Below are 22,890 nucleotides of genomic sequence, written 5' to 3'. Positions count from 1 at the left end.
ACCATAAAATGCAGCATGTCAGAAAGTCCACAACATACTGTACTATTGGGAGCAAGGTAACTTTGTCTAGGTTCTTTTTTAAAGGGGCATGTCTACCACTCAAGATTTTGTTGATTACAATAATATTTTATGGAAATACTTTTGGTTTTGAGTCCAGAGTCTTAAAAGGAGGTAGCATAAAAAAGGAGCAGAACATGACTCTTCCCGATCAGCAGACGATGACACGCTACACAGAGGATACTCAGTACCATAACCCAAGAGTGACAAAAGTCTGCAACAAAGTACAACTGCTCTGACCAAAATATACTGAGATGCATATATATATAAACGAACAAAATTCATAAATAGTTAAATTTGCAAAATGTAATTGAATATATAGTTTAACAAACCTGACAAAAAAAAAAAGGGGGGGGGGATCTAGGCTTTTTGAAACTATTTTCACCTTTAGTAATTATAGTGCTATAAAACTTAATGATCAGTAGCTCAAAGCATTGTACAAATAGGAAATTCTTTGTAACTCTCAAACAGGTAAGTCACCCATAGGCTAATTGTATGATTTAATACTAGAGACAAAAAATAGTGATAAATACAAGTCTCATTGTGATAACAATTAGCACAAGATACCAGTTGTGTAAAACTAGTGAACTTTATGTACTTTCTTAGCTATCGGTCTTCATAAAAAATTCTGTGCTGTAACCTAAAATCACTGCATTTTCTTTAGAAAACTGAATCCTCTTTCAGAAGCAGAGAAAGCCAAGCCAAATACAAATGGTAACACGTGTAAAAGTGACCACAATCCCAGTGAGAGCACAAAAACCTCCCTGTTCTTAGGCAGATGGCTACATTTGGAACCACTTGTAGTTCTGTTTGACTTAGGCTGTGACTAGAAAGATGTCAATCACGACTGGAAATGGGATTTTATAAAAATTATTACAATCACACCTATCTGAGGCTAACATATAATGTTCCACTTAAACTCACAGAATTAGACATGGAGACATCAAGTATTTATAGAAATATCTACAAACTGCAACTGCCTTTTATTTTTTTAAAGTATCAGTGAACTGACCTTTAGAGTAAGGGTTTCATGACAACGGGCTACCCCACACCGCCTTCTCAGGTTTGGTTTTGCATACACGAGTTTACTCTCTTGATGTTGCCACTTCTTTGCACTTCTATCATGCTGAGAAACTTGGGCAAAATTGATCTTAAACTTCTGACAGAGTCTGAAGAGAGAACTTTTGCTAAATCTTTGCTGTGCCTTAAAGTCCTACGTTATTAGACTTACTGTTCCACCTGTATTAATATCTGAAGCAAAACGCTTTTAACAAAGGGAAAACACTGGCATAACATTCTTCAAATTCAGATATGAATGGAAAATTGGAAATTCCACACTCTCCAACTGCCCTAGACAAATGAAGTGTTGCTCTAACAAGCAGTATTGAAGCCCTTATGTTCGTATTGAGCAGAAATAAAAGAAAATGGACATGGAAAATGTATAGCCTGAATAGGCTGAATGTTAGCTACGCGAAAATGTTAAACAAAGCTAAAATCCTTCAATTTTTCCTGATTATTCTGCAATCGGTTTGCAAAAACTGAAAGTGATGGAGAATGTTTATGGAGGTTCACAGACCCTCAATGCTATTTTGCCTTCATCTGAAATGTAAAAGGACAGTACCTGACTGAAGACAGCTCTGTCATTCAACTACTGGTCTTCGTTGTGAGTTTCACTGTTTCCAAGATTAAAGAAAATATTGCATAGAAGGAACAAAACTACAGGGTGAGATACTTATTTAGAGAACTAATCTAAAGATGAAACTTGCTTTTGTAAGATGTTACACTTAACGTTTTCAACTGGATGTACAAGTTAAATTGGCCAAGCCTTTGAAGCGTTCACAAAGAGAAACAAACAAAACTCTGCATTTGCATCCATCCACTCACGTGGTCTCTCAGATCATATTCTTTGAGAAAGCCATCACATCCTAAAAGATACTTGAGGGCAAGAACACAGATCTGCAGAATTAGGGCAAAATCCCCCAGGTCTCTCTCACAAGGCCATTTTCAATGCAGACGCTTAAAGAACTTAGGGAAGTGGTATCCAAAGATCATTTAGCGTTGTAGAACCGCTTAAAATTCTGAAGGATTGGGTCTGCTTCAAAGTTCAAAAGAGATGAGACTGGCAAATTTAGTCATGAAACTCCTACTGTGGCAGAGAGTCCTTGGTTTGTGGATCCTTGTCCAGTTGACGTTGTAGACAACTGAACTGAAGGTGTTGGTATCCCTGACGACTTGGATAGGAAAGGGAAGGCCAGCGAAGGTTGGCTTTCAAGGTCCTCCACTGTATGAATAATCTGCCTTGTTGTGCATCACAAGCTTGTTGTCTACAAAGTAGAAACTGTCCGACTGTGTCTCATATGGATGAAGGATCATCTCACGAACTGCAGGGAAAAAAAGAAAAAAAAAAAAAGAATTAAAAATTAATGGTGTTGCACAGAAGCCCTACTGAGGCAACACTCTGCACTGGGTTTGGGTCACGCCTAGGAGCACTGCTCAGATAGCGGCAAACTCTCAAGTGAAAAACCAAAACAGGAACCTACCCAAGCCATTCGTTGACAGTATCTTTTAAAGAACTCAAACATCATCCAAATATATTAAGGCACCATACAAAGTGTCAGTGCTCTACCTAACCTCAAAACAATATCACACTAGAGTTTGGGGTTTGGGGGTTTTTTTGTTTTGTTTGAAAAAAAGTGATAAAACAGTGAACTCAAAAGAAATTCGTTTGGGTGTGACAATAAGTAAGCAGCAGAGCATCGCTATATTTTCCCCAGACTGTAAAATCAGCACTGACACACAATTAGGGGTTGTAAAGAACACAAAGTCACACAGATTTAGTATTGATGATATTGTATCTTGGGAGAGAGAAGTTATGTCCATACTGCAACTAAAACCTCTCAAGCTATCAATATAGCAGATCAATCATTAAAACAGAATGTAACATTTAAGTTACCCACTTATTGGACCTATTTTTAATTTTTTGGTTGTTTTACAACAATTATTTTTTTTCTCCCCAACACTGAAGCTTCCCTTTTCTAAATTAAAAAAAAAAAAAAGAAGCAACTGTCTGGTAGGTGACAAGACACATGCTACTAGACAACAAAATCCACATTAACACCAATACAAAACTACCTGGAAGTATTCTACCCTACCCCCTTTCTAGAGCCCCTCTTAAGAAAGGGCTTCCTCAAAACACTTCTGATTAACATCACTCTGTGGTAACCCAGTAATTCAAGAGCACTTACTGAGATCCTCGGAGAGCTGTGGGAATTCATAGATGTGCTCACAAGTATTTTTACTGCTGGGGATGCAGAACCCAAATTCAAAATCAAAACTCTTAAGCAATTGATCCCGGAAATAGTGCCGCTCAATCATGCGGAAGTTGTTAATGGGTTTGTCCCCTACTGTGAATTCCACCCTGAAAAAGAAGGATAAGATTGAAATGAACTTTCTTGCTTAAGCAAGATTTTCAACCATTCCTGAAAGGTAGAAGAGAGATCTTCTGAAAAAAAGCCAAACATCTGAAGTAATGGTACCCACCAAAGAATCGGTTCCTCTTTTTCTTAAAGCATGCTACAGGGACACAACACAGCATTACAAATCATAGATTATACTATTTTTTTATTCTTTTTACTAAAAAAAAAAAAAAAACACAAACCAAACAACAGGACATGCAAGACAATTTTACAATCTTAAATTCATCTTCAGTGAAGAAAAGATTCCTCCAACTATACTGGATAGGCACTTCACTAGATCCCTCAGTAGGCAACCCTTATTGTACTGGATTTTTATACAAGTTCATAGAATCATAGAACAGTTTGGGTTGAAAGGGACCTCAAAGATCATATAGTTCCAATCCCCCCTGACATGGGCAGGGACACCTTCCACTAGATCACATTGCTCAAAGCCTCATCCAGCCTGGCCTTGAACACTTCCAGGGATGGGGCACTTACAACTTCTCTGGGCAACCTGTTCCAGTGTTTCACAACTCTCATTGTAAAAAATTTCTTCCTTATATCTAACCTAAATCTCCCCTCTTTCAGTTTAAAGCCATTCCTCCTCATCCTATCACTACACGCCCTTGCAAAAAGTCCTTCTCCAGCTTTCTAGTAGACCCTTTTAGGTACTGGAAGGCTGCTATAAGATCTCCCCGGAGCCTTCTCTTCTCCAGGCTGAACAACCCCAACTCTCTCAGCCTGTCTTCATAGCAGAGGTGCTCCAGCCCTCACATCATCTTCACGGCCTCCTCTGGACCCACTCCAGCAGCTCCATGTCCTTCTTAGGTTGGGGACTCTTGAGCTGAACGCAGTACTGCGGGGGGGTCGGTCTCAGAGAGCAGAGACGTCAAAGACCTTTCTGGTACGTAAAGTGTCAAACATTACTTCACGTGCATCTATAGATTAATGCTTTTTGGGGAATGCAACGTGGAAGGCTGCAGACACATTTTCTGAAGCTGGCAGAGCCTCTGACAAACAAACCATAATGTGCAGAAAAGAGCTGGAGTATCTGGGTAGTTTGTCCACCCTATTTTGACCCTTTTAGCATTAATCTCTTTAACTCCATGCTTATTCTTGAGGTGAATGAACAAACTAAAGTAACAGAGAAAGCAAAGCATCCAGCAAAGATGTTTGGAGATCCTCATCATAACAAAAGATCCCTATTACAGCAACTTCCTGACAGGATCAACAAGCAAAAGTTGTTTGTTTCAGTTGTTTCCTATATTAGAAAAAGTTGCACGGGAGCAGTTACTTACGTGGCTCCCACTTGCCGAAGTCTAAGAAAAGCTGGGGTAAACTGGTAGCGAACAAACCGTCCAGCATTGGGGTCAATGTCCTTCTTGTCATTGTGTTCACGTTCTGGAAAAGCGCAAAGTAAAACTCCGTCACAGTCGTCTGAGAAACAGAAACCCAGTGAAAATACTTGCGATCGTACATTTTTGAGTCATATAAGCCAGGAAACTATTCTGAGAAAGCCTGATGATGTGCTTACCCTCTTCCTGTGCTCTCTAAGGCATCTGCTACCGGTCGCTCAGAGTTTTGCAAGATGGCCTTATGGTTTGAGACACTTCTTGTCTTCTGAAGTGACTTACTGCTCCTACCTCTGATTTGGGATTGCAGGGTGACTCTGAACAAGCCACTTCACCGTAGTGTCTGGTTTGCTATCTCTAAGCTACAGAAAACTTGCTCTCATCTGCAGGGACATGGGGAAGGTTGAAAAGAGTGCTGGATCCGGGAAAGAACAGTTGCTCTGGGTTTTTATTGCCACTGGCAACAGGTAACACTTTAATGGTTACGAGTAACACCTAAAAAATTAGGGGGAAGGCAAATTTTCAGTTTGTCTAATTTGCACAATCGACAAAGCTTCTCCCTTTTGGAAATACCATTTTCCTGACTCCTGAGTGAAAGGTGTTAGACTGACAGTTAAACTATGTACAGGGGGACTCTAGCTGATGAAAAGCTAAGAAGTGAACACACGGTGACCTCCTCCTTCTCCTCTGCTTCTGTTTACAACATCCATCTGTCCTTTCTCATCACAGATGGTGATCATAAGAACACAGCAGCAACGAGTTCTGTTCACTGTGTTGGTACAAAGGGACCCCTGAATAGTATTCCTGCTGCAAGATGGGACTCTAGCTCTCTTGTGATTGAGAGCATCTCCTATTTTTGTGAAATGTACTGAGTAAAAGGAGTGGGAAAAGGCAAAAGAAAGAAGACACCAGCACTTGTTTGTTCATGAAAACAGTATTTTGTCTGTGCGCTCACCTGAAGCTGCTGGCTTGGTGATTTCAAACAAGACTGTGCCAGATTCCATGTCCCGGATTTTGAACCTGGTGAAGTCTATCTTGTAAACATTTTCCTCTGGAGTGCACAAATAATCTGCAGATAAAAGCAAATTCAAATGAAGGCTGCCCAGAATTACCAGGTATTTCTGGCTATTCTTTGGAGGTCACAACCAGCAGCGAAAGCAGCCCAAATGCACCTTGACTATTACCCTGCTTTTAATCCAAAACTGATGTCTATGAAGACAGTCCCAGTTCTGAACACACACCGCCCTGCTTGGACAGGACAGGGAAAAGCCTTCTCTCCCCCAGCACTCGGAGGTCATCACCTTTTTCCAATCCTGTGCCAGCATCTTCTGGCATCCATTTCCCCTCAGAGCATTGAGAATGGTCAGCACCTCCATCAAATCCCAGCCTTTTCGGTGTAAGAGGCTTTGCCTGTTTTAAAAACTGCCCTCTGGCAGAACACAAGTGCTAAGCAGCTTTGTGAGCACTAAGCCTGCACTTAACTGGAACAGGAGTGTCCTCGTCCCTTGTGCCACCTCCCCTATCTCCAGCCCTCTGCAGACAAAGGATGGCCTCCTCTCCACCTACGCTTGTCCCACGCAAGGACTTTTTTTTTCCTTAGCACTGAAAACGGTGTTGAAGCCTTTCCCTGTATTAGGAAAACAGTCTGGGAACAGAGCACTTCCCTGCTTCCACCAGAGGCGGTATCTTTGGGCCAAAGTCATCACTTCTGGCTTCAGCCTTGCTGTGCCCTGAGACAGCTTCCTGGCCTGGGTGTCAGCCTCTCTGGGGAAAGAGCAGTGGTACTTCATTTTCACTGCACATATAAGCACAGATTGAAAGCAGCTCCAATAACTTGCTCTATCCTGACAGATCTAAATAAATGTTGGATGTACACAAGTCAGGATAGCTTTTGAACAACTGTGTGTCTGCATGTTGTAGGAGACTTGTTTTGGAGGTCCTAAGGTGAAAGTAATACTTCAACATTCTCATTCTAAGCCCTTTCTCAGCTACTAATTCCTGCTGTTAGTCTGAGTTAATCACTTATTTCTGTTTGCTTTCCTATTTCTAAAATTCAAATCCAGCCATCCACTTAAGGCTTATTCATCGAATATATGAAAACAAGTTAACAGTGTACTCAGAGATCATTCCTGCCCATTACAACCCCTACTTCAGCGCCGGTATAACGAATCAGGGACCTCCATTATGGCTGGGGGTTACGGTTCGTGGGCAGGGGTTAGCACATCCCATAGATAAGGAGTTCATAAAAGATTGCTGTGGTGTAGTAAGAAAACATCCTAAATGCTACTCATCACAACTACCAGACAGCAAGGCGCTCATGCTGGGATCTGTAATTACAGAAATCAGGCCCCTCTGTAGTGAGAGACAAAGATAGCTGCAGTCAGCACTCCGGAAGATTGCTCCTAGGCACTGCTGAGCATGAACCACACATCTAGCAACCCCTAGAAGCCGTTTATTCTTTGCAAATCGCCTTAACTTGGAGCACTGTCGGAGTGCCCACTGGTACAACAAACAGACGTGTTAAACGTACGTTTACTGCTCTCCATCATCACCACCAGACAGCGAATGCTCAGAGGAACTGGGCTTTAAGAGAGAGAACAGTGTTTGAAGCATCTCTGGCATTTGGCAGGGAGGTTTCTCTTCCCTATGAACACCATACAAAGAAAAACTAACCCCAGCACCCACGCTATCAGGAAGAACAAGATAAAAGCTCAACCTTTTTACTTCCAACAAGACAAAGCAAGCCTACTGTTACATGAAATAGCCTAAGAACTGCACAAAATCTTCTTTTCTGTCTTTAACAGTAGCCAAGGAGATGAGACAAGAAATTTAAACCAACTCCTTGCCTTAAGCCCCAACGTTTAGCAATGTCCTGCAATTACACCATGATTTTCGCTTCTAACACATCAGCCAGCCTAGATTCTTAACCCATCCCACAAGTTCCCCGCTCCAAGCAGTCGCATGCAAAACACAAATTGACAGAAGCAGGCGCAGCTTCCCACAGTCCCAGCTTCGCCTCCCTCGGCCCACGGCCACGCTCGGACCAGCTGCTCTCCACGAAGGCAAGGGGCTGTACCAGAACAGGCTGGCGGTCGCCTGGGAGCCCAAGACACCTTCCCTAGAGCACGCAGGCAAAATCTGAAGCTGCGTTTGTCTGTGAGTTAATTATTAAGTGTTTTTCCTCCTGCAGAATTCCTGCCCATCCAGCACCATGGCAACAGCTTTATTCCCCCTGCTTGGCAGCAGCGTTGCTGCAGTAACAGTGTCCATGACTCATCTGGAGGAGAGGAGAGCCAAGCAGAGCCACCGAAGAAGAGTAAACCCCAGGCAGAATCCCCACCAGGCTCCTGCTCATTGACGTTTGCCCCCCTGCACTATATTTTCCAAGTCTTTTTGCACTGAAAATATTTTAAACCTTTTTTTGTGTGTCTAACTGGGTGACATCTGGAAAGATTAGCTGTCAGAGTACTGCAATCAAGTGTTTTTTCCTCCTCTGGCAGTGTCCAGTCTCCTAGCAGGGGAAAAAAAAAAATAAAAAGGATATATATATTCCTCTCAGTCTTCATTAAATTTGCTTGCTGCAATTCCTGTTAAAAAAATCAATCAAAGTAGCCACGTGCTGGTTTTTTCCTCATACATAACAGAAGCCTGCAGCTACACTGGAAGGTCTTACTGGGAATGAGCTGCTTGCAATTGGCAGATACTTCTGCTTAGCTGAGCACTGTCAAATTTGCTAATCTCATCCCATACATACTTATTTTTAAATTACTGTAGGGCCCAGTTGCCCACACTTCCATGACGCACTTAAATGTATCATCTGCTTTCATTATCCTAATTCATCGTCACCACAATTTGGGAAACGGAGGCAGCATCCATTCTATTTTAGGTAGACATAAGGCAGCTTAGACCTCCATCGAGTGAAGTGGATCATGACAAGAAAGGGAGTTTTGGTCTCTCAGGACAGAACATTTTCTCGCTTCTTCCACTTCCCCTGAAGCAGGTTGCGTTGTTTCCCTGTTAATAACCAAACAATCATGGTATCTCCCTGAACAAGCCTTCAATATCCACCTGATTCAGGGCTGACAGCACACTCTGAACAAGGGACTAAGGGAGGGACACATCAGCACTGTCTTAGGAAGCCCAAAAGACTGGCTTTTGTCCTGAAGTACCCACATTAAGCAGTGCAAAAACAGGTCACAAAAGAGGAGCATTTCCTACTCTTTCCTAAAGCCAGTGAATCGCCATATCCCAGCCCTCAATACCCAAACTCCATCTGGAAAGAGCTCAACGAGTCGAACTTGTTCTCAAAGCAAAGAGCAAACTCTTGCAACTTGCCCAAGCCTGGTGTGAGCAGCTGCTTCTCTCTCACATGTCACTATTCCTGCTGGTGCCTCTGCAGCTTCTTTCCTATAATCTCCGTATCGTGCCCAAAGATCTGCAACTCCCCACTACTCCAGACATTTTCTATCTTAAGATCTACCATGGTTTTGAAGAGTTTGGAAGCACAACTAGCAACACGGTGATGGTCTCAGGAAGAAGCAGAGGTGGTGGACTTCCTGAGCCAGACACAATGGATTCCTTCACGAATTCTCATATTCCTTTTGTATGAAAAATGATTAAAAAAAAAAAACAAAACAGCAACCTGCAGCAAGGCATTTGTTAAGAGGTCCCTAGCTTTGTTATAAGAAACTGCGGATGCTCATTCCCTGTTTACAGTTCTGAAGTGGTACCTCTGCTGCCCAATCCAGAGAAGAGCTGGTTCTCATCCAGGAAACCTTCCTCTCCTCCCGAAAACAACCAGGATTTCAAAAGAAACCAGCAAAACAGCCTAGACAATGACAGCGGGCACTGCCTATTCTCTTGTGAACAATGGTACACTGTGAACCCTGGTGTGTATTTCCAGCCACGTATTTTAGCAAGCTGGTGTTACAAAGGAGCACAAAAGGTGAGGGGTAATAAAACACTAGATAATACAAGAAGAAAGCTAATGAAGGCACTTTCTCCTCCTGCCCTCTCCCTGTTATTTCAATTATCCTATGGATGAGATTAGGTGTTTGATCCTCGTCAGAGAAAGCTTAAAGTCGATCCTATATTTTCAGGTTTCCTTTGCAATCACCCCACCAGGCACAATTTATCAAAAGGAGGAGTTCATGGCCAACAGGGTTAAAGCTCCTTGTCAGGTTCCTTTCAAGATTCCGTCTTCTCTGCAACCAGGAGAAAGCACGTGTCCCCTCTCACAGACACTACAGATATTTCTGCAGTGCTCATCAGACGGTCTGAGCTCAGATCGGGCAGCTCCTATTTTAGGGCTTTAATAGCCCACAAAGGAAAGCAGAGTGTACCTGGGGTAGGAAAGAGCTCAAAATCTGATCTTGAAAATGGGTGTAAATCAGGAGGATGCTGTACAAGAAACTGATGCAACAACAATGACTTGTAATAGGGACATCTCTCCCCAACACAGGCAATTACAGGAATTTGGGGAATGAGAAGGCCCCAAATAGCTATTTCTTAACATGCGTTAGACAACAAGGTCAGAAACTATTTTTGAAGACGACTCTTGAGACATAAGCCAGGTATAAAGCAGAGACAACTGCAGACGAACTGAAAGGAGCTGGAGATTAGGAGATTATCAGATTGCAGAGTCTCAGGAGGAAGCGAGTGAAAATAGCACGAACCCGGTGAAGATGCAGAGCAGTGACGCAGGACAGAGTGCAGGACCTCGAGGGGAAGGCAGGGCAAGTTTCAAGCAGTATTGATACACCTGCTTAGATAACCTGAGTTCAATTAAAGAAAAAACTGAACGGTTTCTCCTGCCCTCTGCCTCAGCAGTTCAAGTCCCGTAAAGAGAGAGGCAGAGAAACGAGCTAAACCAGCTGAGGAGCTGAGGTCTGTTGTCCCCAGGCACTGTCCCTCGTGTCTTTGACCACTCTGCAGCTTGCAGCTTTGCTGGGTCACGCTGTGCTACTGCCACGTTAGCTGCAGGGCAAGGTTAATTCAAGCAAAGCTTTAATTTCTTCCTCCATCTTTGGGGTTAGAGTCATCAGCAGAAAGATGATATTACAGCCCCTGTAATGCCATCCCATTTCTAAGGCCATGGGGTTTGGATAAGCAAAGATAGCAGGGGTAAACGGGAAGGGAGGCACCTGCAGTCCCCCTCACCCCACCTAGCTCAGTAACTAGGCTGCTGTGAATGCCCTAGTGGAAAAATCTCACTCCAGGAGGATCCCATGGGAGTTCTTCTGCAGCGGCACACTTACTGACCAACACTGTGAAGGAAGCAGAGGGGTGCATCCAGCAGGCTCTGAGCTGGAGTGTTTGCAAAGGTCCCCATTGCCCATAAGCTGTACCCACCCAGCAGCGTGCCTTGCCACACTACGCACCGAGTCCTCTCGCATGGTTCACCACCCTTCTAGGCTCTGCCTTTTGTGACAGCCTGCTCACCTTTTTTTCTTTTTTTAAGCTAGAGCTTTCCAGACTTCACTCTCTCACAATTAATTTGATCACAGCCCTGCAGGCCTTGCTAAAGAAGGATGGAGCTGCTCTTCCCCCCATCCCCAAGGCCCCCAAGCTCCAGTTCCTGCCTCCTTGTTCATGCTGATTGCACTCAAAGTCTGAAACCACGTGCACAACATTATCAAAATCGGCTTGCTTTGCTCTTACACAGGGCTAAGTCAAAGCAATTGGGTCCTGCCCAAACTCCCAGACTGACTCCCCTAGCTTTCCTCTTACCTTTGCCATTTAGACCAGGGATGGCCCAAACCCACAACGCTGGAGGAACCCGCTCAGCTGCCCACCCACTCAGCTGCCCACCTGGCACCACGTGTGCGGCACACACGCACCATGTGTGCTGCCCTTGGAAATCTTAACAGTCCATATTGTACAGTGAGACAACTGAAAAAAAACCTTCATCTACACAACACTTCCAGTTGCACGTTATCACAACGCCTTGAAAAGGTTCATAACATATGTGGTGTGGCTGAGGAAAGGAGTCACGGTGAGAGCAGCTTGACACAGCTCTGGGACATCGCTCTGCCACAAGGAACCAGCATATCAAAACACTTTTACGCGTCACAGCCCTGGACAACTCAGAACAGTGATTCATTAACCTCCTCACTAACACCCCCAGCTAATCAGAGCTGCTACTACAGTAAATTTTCCCGATTAATTGGGGAAGGAAAAGGAAGCCATGGTCCAGGAGCAGCTTTGAAGATTGATTCATGCACATCAGCTTCCCATTAACGCTACGGCGAAACGAGTATGAAAGTCACCCACGAAGGGTGTGCCCTGACTGACCCATCAAGGCAGCCCGCTGCCAAGCTGGCCTTTAGCTAAAGCTACTAAGAGAAGTCTCAGAGAAATCCTAAGTGACAGCTCAGGAAAGAGATTAGTTTCAGAAATTATTAAGTGTGTGTTCCTTGGTTTTAGGTTTTGTTTTGTAATTGTTTCCACGTATGTAATCAATTATTTAACCCTTTTGTTTGCTAAAATAAAATAAGCTTTATAACAAAGCTTAAAATACAAGCTTTAACCTAGTATTACAGACAAACTGTACAGGTGCCCGAAGCTGTGATAAGCAGGGCAGTCTCTGAGGCTGAAGCTCGCCTCGTTACCTTTCTGTTTGAAGGCTGGTACTATTGCTCCCTGGCAAAAGAGGATGGCATTACAGGGGCTGTAATACCATCTTTCTGCTGATGACTCTTAACCCCAAAGATGGAGGAAGAAATTAAAGCTCTGCTTGAATTAACCTTGCCCTGCAGCTAACGTGGCAGTAGCACAGTGTGACCCAGCAAAGCTGCAAGCTGCAGAGTGGTCAAAGACACGAGGGACAGTGCCCGGGGACAACAGACCTCAGCTCCTCAGCTGGCTCCACGAGGCACGACATGGCATTCGCCGACACCGACATCCCAATAACTGCAGACAGGCTCCTCCGATCCTCTGGCTGCCTCAGTAATTAATTGTAATTTGAACCCAGCTTTGCCCTGCTCCTTCACTAATCCTAAATTAATCACATTGTAAGTTTTTTCCTCTTTTCATAACCACAGTTGTGTGAGCAGTAACAAATCCTGCTAATTGCAAAGAAAATGGTTCATTCGCCTTACACCTAATCCAGCTGGAGCAACACCAGAGCCAGCCCAGCCAAAAGGCCTGGATATTCCAGGGAAGCACCCCAGATCCGTCAGGCTGGACTCTAGGGTGCCTGGAAACGTTATGGCCTTGGAGCTGCTGGGGAATTTAACATTGCAAGGACACAGCGTATGCAGGACAGTTTGCACAACTCCCCCTTTAAGCTTATTAGAAGCACATTAAGAGCAGAGCCCAGCTGGCTCCTCTGGCTGGTTACAGACGGGGTTTCTCTGGGTTAGCAGTAAGTGTGCTTTTGCCACAGAGCCACATCCTGCACCTCCACCTTCCCAGCCTGAGACAGTGAACATTTGGTCAATTTTCAGCTGTGCCTATTGGAAGAGGAAAGGCCAGCTGTGCTTCTTGATGCCAAAGCAAGAGCTTTCCCTACTCCCAAATGCCAGGGCAGAGCTAACAGCCTACCTGCAGCCTGCTCGCGTGCTGCCTGCTCAACAAGTAGCAACCACAAGCAGCAGTTTGGCTCCACAGAGACCCAACTCTCCCAGAGCTGAAGGGCAGCAGATTTGTCCGGTATATCAGGAAGCATCAAGGAGCTCTGCAGCAGAGCAAGCACAAGACAGCAAACTCTGGCTACAAAAGAGCATCTGCAAGATCAACACAACCCAGGCATATGCAGGTGTGAGCATGATGCCCTGCTGCCACAGGCAGCCATGCTAGAAGTCCCTTTTGTCACTGGGTCCATACCATACTCCATACAGGATCTAGGATTCTGCCTCTCCTGACACAAGCTGGAAGGCCACTCAGAAACACACAGGCTACTCGTGGTGTAAGCATTTCTAAAACACACATTCCTGCAGTTCCAAGCCCTCCTCCAACATGGTTTATCCTGGGCTTTGTTTGCTGAAACAACGTTAAAACGTGGCCAGACCACGGCAGGTCCCTGGGCAGCACACAGCTTATCCGCAGTCCCTCGACAGCATGAGCTACGGTGTTACTGGCCCATGAGTTCGGATACAGATGAATTATACTCCATCTGGAACAAGAAAGGACATCCAGGGCACAGGGACATTTCTGCTGCAACCCACCACCAACTTCCCCTTCAATTTCAAACTGTCTGGAACACCACAACTTTGGGCATTAAAACCAGAATTGCTGAAATAGGGCATCGTGTCTGCCCTGACTCAGCATCTCCATGGGAGAGGCTGGGGCTGGGGTAGCCATGAACTTCTCTCCCACAATCTGGTCCTTCATCCTTCCCGCAGCACCCTCCACTTGGAGGAGAAGACTGGAACGGTTTCACGTTGGTATTTTGGGCAATCTGTTTTTAAGAGCTTGCTGTGGTGCACAGAAATGAGAAAAGGGCACAGAATGCCCCAAATAATCACTACATGTTAAGGATCAGAAAAACATTCTTCTGTCTTTCCTCTCTGTGTTAAACCCACCAAGTGGAAAACTGAGCTTGAGAAGGGGTGCTGCAAAATATTCCTAGGTAACAAGATACAATATGCTCATCGTGGATGTATTGTGTACCTGTATCCCCAAACACACTGAGGATTTCAGGTGCAGAGAGCATTTGCTGGCTCCCATGTACCCAGCAGGACAGGCATACACTTTCCATGGGAAGGCACTACCCATGGCTCATCAAGCACCTGGTTCTTGTTCAGCATGACCCATCCAGAACCCCCTGCACTATCCTCACATCAATAAGTCTCATAGCAGGAGGGGAACAAAACATTTTCATGCATTTCACATCTTCCCTGTGCTCCAGAGCATGCTGCCCCATGGTTGGAAGAGGCAGATGACAATCAGCTCCGCTCCCAGCCTGGCTCTGAAGCCAGGTGGCCAGCTCAGCCTTCCCTGTGCCCTGGGAACACAAGTGCTTAGCAAGAGCCATGCACCATCCACACTGGCCGGCGTGATGCCACGTGAGGTCTGCATGCCGCAGGAGCGACGGTGCAGGGCGGCCATGTGCCTGCAGCCCCTCCAGACAGCACCGCCGAAGGCAGGGACATGCAAGCTACCATAAAGCAAGCACGCTTAATTCAGCCATCACTTGGATTCACCATCTAACTGCTGCTCCTCCGAGTATGCCGGTAGCATGCTTCAGCGCCTGCTGCACAGCTCTCCCTGCTACCGGCAGGAGATTTCTGGGCTTGGGCAGTGAATCACACTGCTGCAGCTCATCACAGCACCTCAGCTCAGAGAAGGGGACCCAAGGACACCCCTGAGCACCAGCAGCCCCTCTTTCAGAGAAGCCTCCATCGCTCCTTCCTGAGGGTGAACACTGAGTTCCTGCAGGGCTTTCCCCCTGCCCTCCCTTCCGCTCACCCCTCTGTGCCACTCACCACAGGCAGGCCCAGGGGCTGCCTGCACGCACCAACGCTCGCAGCCGCATCCTTCCTCCCCGGGGCTCGTCACACCACACAGCCCTGGCCTGCGACATGAAACCTGCTCTAACGCCACATCACAGAGCGCTCCAAGGCCGAGGAGCACGGCTGGACACCCAGGCCAGCCCTCTCCTCCCTGCCAGCACTATTGTCCCCTGCCCAACCTGCTGCCCACAGAGAGATGACCCAAAGGTCCCAGGACATGCAAAAGCACCTTTTTAGGGGCAGTGGGACAGACCACCCCTGGGCATTGCTGAGGCCAGGCTGGCTTGAGGCATGAGCCGTCTCCCAGCCTAGCGTGCTGCAACCCCGACAGGTCCAACACCGCTGCCCCTACCGTGTGGGCAGCTGCCTGGTCCCAAAAGAGCTGTTCTGCCAAGCACAACAAACCCTTCAGCCAGCACGCTCCCGCACCTGCCGTCCCCTGAGGATGCTCTGAAGACCAGCAGTGCTATACTGGGGAAGGAGAAACTGGAGGGGCTGTGGGATGGGTCTGTAGTGAAGCCCCCTTATGCTGCAACCACGGATCCAGCCTGCGCCCCACCAGCCCCACCGCTATAAGCACAGGTTCGGGGCTCAGCTTGGCCCAGTCCTGCGTGCTGGGACACTGACACAGGAGAGAGGTGGCAGACACAGGAGAACAGTGAGGGGAGAGCACCGAGGAGCATCTCACCACTGACCTTCGACCCCAGGCATCCCTCGGGTGGTGGGGGGTGTCAGCATCCCCAGCCCTGAGACTCAGGTCCGGGCATCTCCTGGAGGAGGGCCAGTCCCTGGTCCTCAGGTGGTACCCAGACCCCAGAAGTACCGCATCCCCGGGGCGGACCCTCTCCCCTGCGGTACTGCATCCCCACTCCTCATCCCCCGGGAAGGGGGAACTGGCTCCCCCTGCTCCCCCTCGCCAGCGTAGGGAGGAACGCGGTCCCCATCCCCTCCGCCCCCGGGTCGGTCCTGGCCCTCCCCGTCCCGCAGCATCCCCCCCGCTCCCCGGCACGCACCGCTGGTGACCCGCTGCAGCCCCAGCACGTCGTCGGGCCCGATGAGCGCCTTGCGGCCCAGCTCCTCCTCGGTGCGCGCCGCCGCCGCCGCCCCGGCCCCGCCGCTCTTCTTCACCTTCATGGCCCCTCCGCCGCCGCCGCCGGTGTGAGCGGCCCCGGCTCCGCTGCGCGCCGCCGCCGGCCCCGCCGCACCGGGAGGGGCATCACCGCCCCGCCCGCGGCCCGCCCCCCGCCCGGCCCAGCACCGGGTGGGGGAAGGACACACATACGGCTTCCCGCCCCCCCCGCGGCGGCTGCTCCGAGGGGTTCCGAGCGCCCCCCGCCAAACTCCCATCACGGGGCACAGAGCTCAGAGGTGGCCCCAGGAGCCCCCCAGAACCGCAGGTGGTGTGGGGAACTGACCCTATTCCTGACCCTGGGAGGAGGGGAAAACACCCACAATGGGATGCGGGGGCCATAACCACCCCGTCCCAGAGCCTCAGGCTAATATAACGAATGGAGGAGCTGTGCCCCACAAAGGTGCACCCGCTTCCAGGAGGCTCTGCCTCCCATACCCATCAACAAGAGACAGATCCCCTTAATAAAGAACCACCCCCTCCCCAGCTGAACCCCCTAACTGTCCCCACAACCAGTGCTTTGGGCTAAATGCCCCTATGATAGGAGCCAGACCCCTAACAGCAATGGGGTAGGGGGGTGTAGGGGCAGGCAGGGCAATGGGCACCCCCAGAGGTCTCACAGCAGAGCAGGAGATGAGGATCACACAGCCCCACACACACCACCGGGGTTTTTCCTTTATTTATACAGCAGCTTGTTCTGAACACAGTGCAGGGCCGGCGGGTGCGCACAGGGAGCCCCTTCCCTCCTCTCCAACCCCAGCAGTGCTGGGTGGAAGGCTCAGGACACACATTGAGAGCATCTCCCACCCCTCAAAGCAGCCTCTCTTCCCACTCCTGCATCTTGGCCATGACAGACCCAAGCTGAACCGCTGGGTCTGGTCCTGACCCCCTTCTGGGGCACCTTCTTGGGCCATGGGTCCGTGACAACACGCTCCACAAGGTGAGAATAGCTCCAGTCCTAAGGTAGGGCATCATCACAACGGGCTCAGTCCATCTTGGTGGGCTCCTTCTTGCGCTGCCTGGCCTCCCGGACAATCTTGGCCAAGGAGAGGAGAATGGGGACAGCCATAGGCAGGAAGAGTGGGATGTAGATGGCAAATTTCTGGTCATCAGGGAAGTAGAGGAGATGGAGGAGAGATGGATCAAAGAAGGCTCGCTCAGAGGAGGTGACTGCCTCCTTGCTGGCCTGGAAAGCCGAGTGCAGGTGGCCCGTGGCCAGCTCGACCATGGCACTCTGTGCTGAGGCCACTGCTCGGTACACCTGTGTGGGAACAACACCAATGGTCAGTCCCTGGCCAGGGTGGACAATAGAAACAAGCCTGGGGGCCTAGCTTGCAGCACCACACCAGTGAGAGCTCATGGTCTGCACAGGGGCAGCGACACCTGGCCCTCTCCCCACCTCAGGGTGCCCCAGCCCTACCTCAGAAGCAACATCATCTTTGATGACAATGTTCCCAATTTTGTCCAGTAGCTGGGCCAGCGAGGTCAAGGTGGTGGACACAGTGGCAATGTTCTCCAGGGTGTGGGCCCAAAGCAGGCGGTCCAGCTCCCAGTCAGCCAGCCCCTCGTTCCCTGGGCTCTCCAGCAGGAACTCAGGGGGCAGCTCCTCCCGAGATAACCCAAAGAGTAACCTGGGAGTAGAAGGGAAGGTCCCAGCCTGCATCACAAGCCTGAGGTCCCACACGCTCTCCCAGCTCTTTCCCTTCCCTGATGCGTTCAGTGTTGGTAGGACTCAACCCACATCTGATGGCCTCCTGCACAAGGGGCAGGACAAGACAAGATTCCCACCTCGGGAGATGGGAGATGCATCAGCACCTCTGGCCAGAGAGCAGTACTGGCTGTTGGTCAGCACCTCTAAGGCCATGAAAAGCCACCCTCAGCCTCCTCGAGCCCACAGAGGGCTGCACGGGTACAGCCTGCTCTGACTTCATTGATTTCCACGTGTGCCAAGACAGCACACAGAGGCCTGGGGAGGGAAGAGCACATCCTCACCGGAGCTGGGCCAGGAAAACCTCCATCACTCGCACCATGTCCACGTCCACGTGCAATGGGAAGGAGGCTTGGGGGGAAGCAGGGGCTTCAACGTTGTAAATCTGCAGGAGAGCATGTCAGCGTGGCACAGCCAGAGCCCTGGGGCTGGCAGGACCACCAGCACCTGCTGGGGATGGGGAGCCACTGTCTTGTCTGAGCATTGCCAGCACCCCCACGGCCCCATACCATGATGCCGCCCCAGCGGGGGCTGTGGAAAGCGTTGGTGCTCACTGGGGTTCCGTCCTTGTCCTGGATGTACAGAGGGGAGTGGGAACGCTCCGGCACGTACAGCAGGAAGTTCAGCACCGGGTAGAGTGAGGCAGCACTGGAGCCTGCAGCCGGACAGAGTCAGGGAACTGCCCTGGCCAACAATGAGAGCAGACCACCCCCCCACGCAGCCCTGCTCCTCCTTCCACAGCAAGCCCCGAGCAGAACTGGCAGCCCAGCAGGTCTCAGCCACCCTCGCTCCCACCTGGGGCTGGCAGGGCACGGTGCCGCGGGGAGGGAAGGGGCACAGGCCATAGGCACAGCTGTCCCCCCTCCCTCAGCTGAGTCCGGTCCTGTGACAGCCCGGTCAGGAGCGCAGTGCTCACCCAGCCGGGCCTCCACAGGGTTGATGACGTGCGGGAGGCTGTGGGCACTCAGGAGGAAGCTGGAGGTCTCCTTGTCAAAGCGTGGCGTCACTCCTAGGACAGCATAGTACAGGATCTGCAGACGCACAACAAAGACGTTGCTGGCAGAGAAGCGTGTCCTGGGGCACCCGGGAAGGCCACAGTGGGGCTCTCCCCATCACCTCTCCCAGCCCTCACCTGTGAGTCAACAGAGAAGTTGGCCACCAAGCTCAGTTTGTCCAGGATGGGCTGCACATAGCGGTTCACGGCATCCTCGATGTCCCAGTCCACAGCGTGGGACTTGGGGTCGGGGTTCAGCAGGCTGAAGGTGATCTCGTACCCTGCCGAGGACCCACAGCCTGTGAGGAACCGCCACAGCCACTACCTGTTGATGCTGAGGCTGGGCACGCAGCTGTGACAGAGCTCCCAGCAGCAGCAGGACCTGATGCCCTCCTCCATGGCCCTCCCCGATGCAGGGCTGTACAGCGGTGCCCCAACACACGGCAATCACAGCACGGATCCTGACCCAGCGCAACGCCCAAGGGTGAAGGGAAGACCCCAAGGTCTGTTACCCCAGAAGACATCCAGGGATGCTACAGGTACAGCAAGAACAGCAACTCCCCTAGAGCCAGCAGGCCTTCCCCAGGTCAGGGAGTGGGGCTAAGGCATATACCCCTACCCAGGCTGGATTTCAAGTGCCGCCGGGGGTCATGGCCAAGCTGGCTGTCGGGCATGCGGTCCGAGAGGGTGGCGGCAATGGAGCTGGCCGTGAAGGACATCACCTGCGTGAGCTGCTGGAGGCGTATGCGGAGGGTGGCCAGGCCTCCCCCAGCCCTTACCAGAGCGCTGCGGTGCTTCCCCACGTAGACGCTGATGCCCTAGGGAAGGGGTGAGGGTGAGGGCTGGGAGCAGGGCTGGCTCCTGCCAACACAGGAGCACCTCTGATGGGTGAAGCACACAGAGGCTGGCACCGAAGGGTGCTGCTCCCTACCTGTGGCAGGAGAGAGGAGGTTTCAGGGACCACGTACATGGTCAAAGAGCCCAAAGAAGTGTCCTGCAGCAGGCACAGAGCAGCATCAGCCTCTGAAGAAGATGGAAGCATTAGAAGGGTTAGGAATTTCAATCCGATCCATGTCCCACCCTGAGACACAGCAAAGCCAAATCCTCTGCTCAGCCAGCCTCAGAAAGAGGAGCCTGCTTGCCCACAGAGCTGCCCCAGCTACTGCAATTCCTCATCCCAGTACCTCGTGCAGTAGCTGCACCCAGCGCTGTCTCCTCCTGAGCCGTGGTGCTGCGATAGACTGTGTCGTAGCGGGACACGACACTGGTTCTCCCTGCTGGGAGACAAAGCCTGAGTGAAGCTGCCAGTCCTGGCCCACGGGCCCTTCACCAGAGCCGGGTGCTAAGAGGCACGAGGGACTGGCCCACAGGGAAACATGCCACAAGGTCCTCTGGGCACCAGCTCTAACCTCAGCTGACTGCCCCACCATGACACATGGCCTCCACTGGTCCCTGCTGGCAGGCAGCACAGGGCTTGTCCCAGCCTGCGAGGGCTGCCATCGCCCCTGCACCCAGGGAGGGGAGCTGGTCTCTTCCCTGTGGCACCCTGAGAACCCTGCTTTTCCCTGTACTGCCAGCTCAGCACGGGATGATGATGGTAAACACAGGTTTGGGATGCGCAGAGCTCCGAGATCCGGTGCCAGCCTCGCGGGGACAGAAGCCACAGACATGCGGGGAACCCCCGGGGAAGGATGAGGCCACCCAGGAGGGATGGACAGGGCAGGGACAGCTGGAAGAGGCTCTCACGGTTCACGGAAATCTCCGTCTCCTGCACGTCCCTGAACGGCAGCGACCTCGGCAAGTCGCCAGGCACCGAGCCCGGGGCGAAGACCACGGCGATGGGCACGGCGAGCTGGAACTGAGCAGCGGCAGCGTCAGCGCGGGCACCCGAGCGCCAGCACCCGCCTCCCCCGGCCCCGCCGCTCACCGGCAGCTGACCCAGCCCGTCGATGTCCGCGTAGGGCAGCGCCGCGCGGTACGTCTCGGTCGTCCTCCACCACAGCGGCAGCCCCAGCGCCACGGCGATGGCCGCGAAGGACAGGGCGGCCCGGCGGCCCCGCGCCCGCTCTGCGGGGACAGCGCTCAGCACCGGCCCGGCTCCCCGGGGACGGAGCGGGGGCACACCCCCAGAGACAAGGGCCGGGGGACAGCGAACGGGCGCCGCCGGTACCTGCTTCATCCGCCGCCATCGCCGCCGCCGCCGCCATCTTCACTTCCCGGACCAGCCGGGGGACCAGAGCCTACGCCCAGCCCAGCCATTCAGAGCGCCCGGTCCTCACGACAGCCAATAGACGTGGCGTCCGGAGCACGGCGGCGCGGACGGGCGGGCAGCAGGACCAATCAGAGCGCGGTACTCGCCCTGAGGAGGCGGGCTTTGGCTGCGTGGCCTTTACGCGTGCCGCGGAGGCAGAAAGGGATCCCCCCGCGCCGGACGGGGCGCAGCGGGCACAGTGCAGCGCCGAGCACCGCGGCCGGGAAAGCGGGGTGGAAACGAGAGGCTGGGGGAGTGGGGAACGCGGGGTCTCCAGAGGCTCCTCGCTCGCCCCATGGCACGCAGGGAGAGAGCCCAGCCACCCCCCATAGAGCACCACGGAGCCCTATAAAAGCCCTATAGATTTCCGCAGAGGCCTATAGAGCCTCATGAAACACTATAGACCCTTATAGAGCCCCATGGAGCCCTATAGAAGCCTTACAGAGTTCTATAGACACCTACAGAGCCCTATAGAGTTCCATAGAGGCCGATAGACCCCTATAGAAACCCCACAGAGCACAAAGATTCCGCCCGGTCCGTCCCTTTTTCTGTCCCCCCGCCCCGTCACTTTGTTTCCGCGTCACAACGGTTCCGCCCGGTCCGTCCCTTCCCCCCCCCTTTCCCCGGCACCCCGTCGATTTGGTTCCGCGCCACGAAAGTTCCGCGCAGCCCGTCCTGCTCTCGCCCTCCCACCCCAGACCCGCGCCGCGATAAAGCGATGCCGCTTTCCAACACTGCAAACTGCGTTAGGGAGTTTCTGTCCCGATTGTCGGCGACACCCGGGCACCGAGCCCGGGGCGAAGGCCACGGCGACGGGCACCGCCAGCTGGAACTGAGCAGCGGCAGCGCGGAGACCCGAGCGCCGCTGCTGCCCCCGGCCCAGCCGGTCGGAGCGCCCGGTCCCCACGACAGCCAATAGACGTGGAGTCCGTAGCACGGCGGCGCGGACGGGCGGGCAGCAGAACCAATCAGAGCGCGGTACCCGCCCTGAGGAGGCGGGCTTTCGCTGCGTGGCCTCTATGAGAGCCGCGCAGGGAGAGGCGGTGACGGGGCGCAGCTGGAACTGTGCAGCGCCGAAACCGCGAAACTGGGGTTGCGAAACGAGAGGCTGGGGGAGTGAGGAACGTGGGCTCCCCAGGGGCTCCTCACTCGCCCCATGGCCCGCAGGGAGAGAGCCCAGCCACCCCCTCTGGCTCCCAGAGCCTCCTGATGGGCATGAGTGGGCTAAGACCAGACACAGCTCATTGCATAGGTGAGCACAACAGGCTGCGGGCAGTGCCCAGAGCTGGCAGAGGGACACAGCAGCATGGGATGAGGCAGCACACGCTCCCCGGGTGCCTCACGGCGAGGGAGGAGGCGGTACAACGCTGTCTCTACCGTTTATTCGTTGTTAGGCTATGTGGTACACAGGGTGCACACGGCGAACACAACACAGGCGCCCCAAGGGCGGCAGCAACCAGGACTGCGAAGCTACGCCAGGGCAGGGGCAC

The 22,890-nt window shown here is 51.5% G+C and overlaps 2 protein-coding genes across 3 annotated transcripts; both read right to left on the bottom strand.

The window, feature by feature from the left end:
* Positions 1-2,278: 2,278 nt before the first annotated feature.
* UNC119 (unc-119 lipid binding chaperone) lies at positions 2,279-16,452 on the bottom strand. The gene is made up of 5 exons (XM_086624749.1): positions 16,332-16,452; positions 5,820-5,933; positions 4,811-4,913; positions 3,303-3,475; positions 2,279-2,438 (listed from the first exon to the last, which is right to left on the bottom strand). The coding sequence occupies exons 1-5, from the start codon at positions 16,450-16,452 to the stop codon at positions 2,326-2,328; spliced, it is 624 nt and encodes a 207-aa protein (XP_086480875.1). The 3' UTR covers positions 2,279-2,325.
* Positions 16,453-17,112: 660 nt separating this feature from the next.
* PIGS (phosphatidylinositol glycan anchor biosynthesis class S) lies at positions 17,113-21,356 on the bottom strand. Of its 2 annotated transcripts, none has more exons than XM_086624538.1 (12): positions 21,320-21,356; positions 21,077-21,216; positions 20,896-21,007; positions 20,334-20,423; positions 20,081-20,190; positions 19,769-19,967; positions 19,288-19,430; positions 19,072-19,186; positions 18,665-18,810; positions 18,440-18,540; positions 17,868-18,078; positions 17,113-17,708 (listed from the first exon to the last, which is right to left on the bottom strand). In XM_086624538.1, the coding sequence occupies exons 1-12, from the start codon at positions 21,354-21,356 to the stop codon at positions 17,433-17,435; spliced, it is 1,680 nt and encodes a 559-aa protein (XP_086480664.1). In that variant the 3' UTR covers positions 17,113-17,432. The 2 variants fall into 2 exon arrangements, with proteins under 2 accessions (XP_086480664.1, XP_086480665.1); XM_086624539.1 differs by having other exon boundaries at positions 20,081-20,172.
* Positions 21,357-22,890: the final 1,534 nt, after the last annotated feature.

Source organism: Tauraco erythrolophus, chromosome 21 (assembly GCF_009769465.1).
Source record: "Tauraco erythrolophus isolate bTauEry1 chromosome 21, bTauEry1.pri, whole genome shotgun sequence".
NCBI lineage: Eukaryota > Metazoa > Chordata > Aves > Musophagiformes > Musophagidae > Tauraco > Tauraco erythrolophus.
The sequence above is the reverse complement of the archived record's forward strand: the minus strand, read 5'-3'. Positions and strand labels throughout refer to the sequence as shown.

Bases quoted from the DNA above. Each gene is read 5' to 3' on its own strand.
- UNC119 (XM_086624749.1), bottom strand. From the start codon at position 16,452: ATGAAGGTGAAGAAGAGCGGCGGGGCCGGGGCGGCGGCGGCGGCGCGC. The intron at 5,934-16,331 runs GTGCGTGCCGGG...TTTTATCTGCAG, and splicing joins GCTGCAGCGGGTCACCAGCG to ATTATTTGTGCACTCCAGAG. The intron at 4,914-5,819 runs GTGAGCGCACAG...GCGCTTTTCCAG, and splicing joins CACCAAGCCAGCAGCTTCAG to AACGTGAACACAATGACAAG.
- PIGS (XM_086624538.1), bottom strand. From the start codon at position 21,356: ATGGCGGCGGCGGCGGCGATGGCGGCGGATGAAGCAG. The intron at 21,217-21,319 runs GTACCGGCGGCG...CTGTCCCCGCAG, and splicing joins GATGGCGGCGGATGAAGCAG to AGCGGGCGCGGGGCCGCCGG. The intron at 18,541-18,664 runs GTATGGGGCCGT...GCTCTCCTGCAG, and splicing joins CCCGCTGGGGCGGCATCATG to ATTTACAACGTTGAAGCCCC.